This window comes from Macrobrachium rosenbergii, chromosome 51 (genome assembly GCF_040412425.1).
Source record: "Macrobrachium rosenbergii isolate ZJJX-2024 chromosome 51, ASM4041242v1, whole genome shotgun sequence".
NCBI classification, from domain to species: domain Eukaryota; kingdom Metazoa; phylum Arthropoda; class Malacostraca; order Decapoda; family Palaemonidae; genus Macrobrachium; species Macrobrachium rosenbergii.
Genome location: NC_089791.1, coordinates 11,350,876 through 11,355,875, shown reverse-complemented (window position 1 = coordinate 11,355,875; position 5,000 = coordinate 11,350,876). Strand labels below are relative to the sequence as shown.

General features: G+C 42.5%; 1 protein-coding gene across 1 annotated transcript in view; it reads right to left on the bottom strand.

Moving 5' to 3' along the window:
• Window positions 1-3,438: 3,438 nt before the first annotated feature.
• Window positions 3,439-5,000, bottom strand: part of LOC136832953 (uncharacterized) — a 2,206-nt gene continuing 644 nt past the window's right edge. The window contains exons 3-4 of the mRNA XM_067094607.1: window positions 4,239-4,985; window positions 3,439-3,937 (exon numbers count right to left, since the gene is read on the bottom strand). Coding sequence (XP_066950708.1) covers window positions 3,439-3,937; window positions 4,239-4,985 — 1,246 coding nt within the window. The remainder of the gene's footprint in view (window positions 3,938-4,238; window positions 4,986-5,000) is intronic.

Here is a 5,000-nt window from a genome sequence, read left to right as displayed (position 1 = left end):
AAGATGTTGATCTAGGCCTTAGGCACCCCACTAGGTGGGAATGGGTACAGATATCCCAACTACAAAGCCAAAGTGACGTTTTGGATAAAAAAAAAACAAAGAGCATTACAAGACTTTGTAAAGCTAAAAATAAATATTTTTTGTCTTTGAGATGCTGGTATTTATAAATTTTGTCATCGATATTTCAAAGCTTAGGTAGTAGAAAGTAATATATGAGCTGAAAAGGAGAAAAGAGTTAAGTATACCTCAGTTTAACCAGACCACTGAGCTGATTAACAGCTCTCCTAGGGCTGGCCTGAAGGATTAGACTTATTTTACATGGCTAAGAACCAGTTGGTTACCTGGCAACGGGAACTACAGCTTATTGTGGAATCCGAACCACACTATACCGAGAAATGAATTTCTATCACCAGAAATAAATTCCTCTAATTCTTCACTGGCCGGCCGGAGACTCGAACTCGGGCCTAGCAGATTGCTAGCCAAGAACTCTACCGACTCGTCCAAGGAGAAGGTAAAAACAACATTAGAAACAAGAAGTTCAGTTCAAGGAGGAAACCTTTGATTAAGACTGAGTTTATTCGTACTAGTTAAGAAGATAAAGAAAATTGATCATAAGATGAAGATTTGGTTGAAAGATGAGAGATTTGAGGCAAATGGCAGGGAACATTGAATCAAAACTAAGAAAACAATTAAAAGGGAATGAGTTGCAAGGTCCAGGAAATTGATTGGAAGGTACTGAACATTTATTAAAAAGAAGGTAAATCGTCAAATGGGGAGGCTGAAGAATTAAATGGTAAATAATTGATTGACAAATATGTAGATATTTGATTGAGGGATAGGTGATATTGATTTGAATGTAAATAGAAGGGCTAAAAAGTCAAGGCTTGTTCAGAAGATAGTCAATTTAGGTGGTTTAAAGTTTGAAAATTTAGACTGAAAATTCAGTGAACATTTTAGGTCAAAAGGTAGTAGAAACAGAGAAAAAGATGTGGAAATTATATTGAATGGAACAGACACTCTCGAAAGTTAAGACATGAATCCAACGATAAGAAAAGTGATAGAAGAAACAAAAGTTGATTAGAATGTAGAGATATGGGTCTAAGGGGTCATGGTTATGTTAAGGGATTTGCAAAAATATAAAGGTAATAATGTTATTGGTTATGTAGCCTTTTAAGGAAAGAATTAATAATGTAAAGCTGATTCAGAGACTCAGCAAAGATAGGTGAAGTTTATTAAAGGAAGAGGATTAAAAACTTTCGGATATGTATGAAATGACAGTAGTTTTATGAAAAGGTGGAGAGAATATAATTACTGAGCCCTCAAAATTTAACAGCGTCAGTGACCGATGTATTTGGTATTTAAAAACTGATCGCAGTTTTTACAGAAGTCCTGTGTACATTTGTATTAAAAAGGAAAACTACGATGAATTCTTGTTTCCTTCATACTTAGGTAATTTATATAGTATATATCTTTCTTTGACATTGTGAGAGTGAGGTTTAAGCGAAAGCGCAGGTAAGGTTACTACTGATTTATTTATCTAAAATTCAGAGACGTCAAAAACCTGTGCGGCTTGTAACGTAGTCCCCAAATTTGACAGGTAAGGAAAAAGGGATTAACTATAGGCCTCTGTGTTTCTTCACAGAGACAAACATACAGTTATACAATTAAACATATGGCTGTGAAATATATGTACGTAGCTAAATGAGTGGTATTTTGATACGTAGACTGGTGCATATCTCAAGAAGGTGACTATTACAACGTCGGAAATATTCGCTGAAAATCTCAAGATTTTGTGTTTTCTTCTGACCTTGTGTTAAACGCATGGCGCTTTCTCCAAGGTGCGATGTGATTCATCGGCGGTTAGGCCGCGTGGTTGAACACGTGTGCCTACAATACTCCACAGTCGTCGCCCCGGGGAGAAACCTCACATCTGTTGGCTGGTGTCCGGCATATAGGCTGGTTTTAGCCTATATGCCGTCAGCCAACATCTGGAACGTTTTGGTCGTTGCTGAAGGATTCTGGTGCAGCTGGAGTATTGGGGAGTTTGTGTGCGTCAATCCTGATGAATGCGTACTTTACGTTCATTAAGTCATCGGGGACGAACACTTTTCTCTCTGTATGGGTTGTCATTTTTGCCGGTACCAATTTCTCCATTGCTTTTCTTGTTTCAAATATTGTTGTTGGGCTTTTGTTGTCCGGGAATGCATCTACTGGTAAAAGTTAAGTGTACCTTAGTTTTACCAGACCACTGAGCTGATTAACAACTCTCCTAGGGCTGGCCCGAAGGATTAGACTTATTTTACGTGGCTAAGAACCAATTGGTTACTTAGCAACGGGACCTACAGCTTATTGTGGAATCCGAACTATTTATGGCGAGAAATGAATTTCTATCACCAGAAATAAATTCTAACTCTTTCATCAGCTGGCCGGAGACTCGAACTCGGCCTGGCGAGTGTCAGTCCACAGCTCTACCGACTCGCCCAACGAAGAGCTTGCGTCTGCTGGTAACATCAATGCCGGACTTTGGCCGGGGATGCGTTGATCGCTTCGTGTTGTGTTGTTCTTAACTCCAGCAGGACCCACAGTAGTTCTTTCCTCCAACTGCCTCTCGATTATTCTGTTTGCTTCAGGGTTGTAGGCGGTGGTCTGCGTTATTTTAGTTCCAAATTTGTCAGTGAGGGCATTTTACAGGACGGAGATAAGTTTGCACCCGTCACCGATGATCTGGGGAATGCCGTGCCTACTGACCCAGTCAGTAAGGGCTTTAACACAGCTTTCCACCGTATGCTGTCGGATGGGGGATTGCTTCTGGCCATCTTGTATTCCTATCTGTTATTGTGAATAGATACTTGTACCCCTCTGATGGTGGTAGGGGGCCCACTATGTTGACGTGGATGTGGTCAAGGAGGCAGGATGTCGTCTTGTATCCTTCTATCCCACTCTCGGTGTGCTTCGTGATTTTTGACATTTGGCACAAGATGCATTGTCTTGCCCACGTTTTGACATCCTTTCTCATGTCCCACCAGACATACTGCTCTGCTAGCATTCTGGCGGTGGATCGGCCTGATGGATGGGATAGGTTGTGGGCAAGGACGAAAGCTTTCTTCCTTAAACCCTTTGGCAAGTAGGGGCGTAGACATCCCTTACTCTTCTCTCAGTTGATGGTCACCATTCCTTCGTTGATCGACAGGTCACTCCATTTGAGGGTGGGATTTGTTGTTGCAGTCCCTCATCCTCCTCCTGCACTTTCGATATCTCGGGGAATGGGATCCCAAGCTGGATGGTGTTGGCGCAGTTTCTGCTAGCATTCTGCTAGCATTCTGGCAGTGGATCGGCCTGATGGGTGGGATAGGTTGTGGGCAAGGCCGAAAGCTTTCTTCCTTAAACCCTTTGGCAAGTAGGGGCGTAGACATCCCTTACTCTTCTCTCAGTTGATGGTCACCATTCCTTCGTTGATCGACAGGTCACTCCATTTGAGGGTGGGATTTGTCGTTGCAGTCCCTCATCCTTCTTCTGCACTTTTGATATCTCGGGGAATGGGATCCCAAGCTGGATGGTGTTGGCGCAGTTTCTGGAGAGGGCATCCGCCACAGTGTTCAGTGAGCCCTTCAGGTACTTATTCGTGCAGGAGTACTCCGCTATCATTGACAGGTGTTGTTGTTGACTTGCTGACCACACATCTGCTGCTTTTATGAAGGCATGGATGAGGGGTTGGTGGTCTGTCTGTATCACGAATTCTTGTCCCTCGAGCATGTGGCGGAAGTGTCGGAGTGCTTTGTAGACTGCCAGGAGTTTGCTGTCGAACGTCAAGTATTTCTGCTCTGTTTTCGTTAGATTTTTGCTGTAAAAAGCTAACAGGCGGCAACCATCATCAGTGTCCTGCTCAAGTATGGCGCCCATCACCGTGTTGCTTGCATTGGTTGTCACTGTGAGGGATCTGTTGGGTTAAAGGAAATATTAGTGTTGATACATTTGCTGTTGCATTGTCTTGTTCATTTGCTCAAGTTAACTGTTTTTTCTTTCCTTTCAAACGCTGATATATGGGGCTCATTGTCTTAACTAAATTAGGAATGAATTGGTGGTAGTAGTTTATGAGTCCCGAGAACTCTTGTACCACTTTTACTGTTGTCAGTTTGGGGAATTCTGTTATTGCTTTTATTTGTTCAGGCAGCGGTTTTATGCTGTCTTGGCTCACTTTGCGCCGTAAAAAATCAACTGTTTTCTTTCCCCATTCGCACTTGTCTTCTATCACTATTAACCCATTCTTTTTAACACTTCTGTCACTTGTTTGATATGCTGCTTTAGGTTTGTCCATAATATTAGTATATTGTCCATGTATACTACACAGAGCGGGAGGTCCCCGAATATCTCGTCCATTAATCTCTGGAATGTTGCCCCTGATTTGCAGAGGCCGAAACAGCTGTAATTGAATGTGTAGGTGCTGAAGGGGGTGATGATTGCCGTCTTTTTGATATCCTCTTTCACTATCGGTACTTGAAAGTACCCTTTCAGCAGGTCGATCTTGGTGAATATTCTTGCTACACTCATTTCGTTCGTTATGTTTGCTATATTGGGTAGCAGGTATATGTCCATCTTCGTCTTGACATTCAACCGTCGGTAATCTCTGCAGGGGCACCATGTTCCATCTGCTTTTGGCACCATATGCAGTGGTGATGCCCGTGGACCGGAGCCTTTCTGGCATAATTCTGGTTTCTTCCATTTCCTTGAAAACTTTCTTTGCGTAGGAAAGTTTTTCCGGTGCCAGCCATCTGAATTTTGAGTGTATTGGGGGACCTTCTGTCAGGATGTGATGCTTTATTCTGTGCTTTTCTGGTTTGGTGAGGTCATGTTTGAGGTCGTTCTTGAATACTGCCTGGTATTCATGCAACAAATCTCTTATTTCTGCTGGTGGGGCCTGTAAGTGCGACACGGCAAACTTTCTGCTTATTCTGTTTGTTGTTTTAAGTCCTTGTACGTCTGCTGGGCTGTTGAGGAGATGA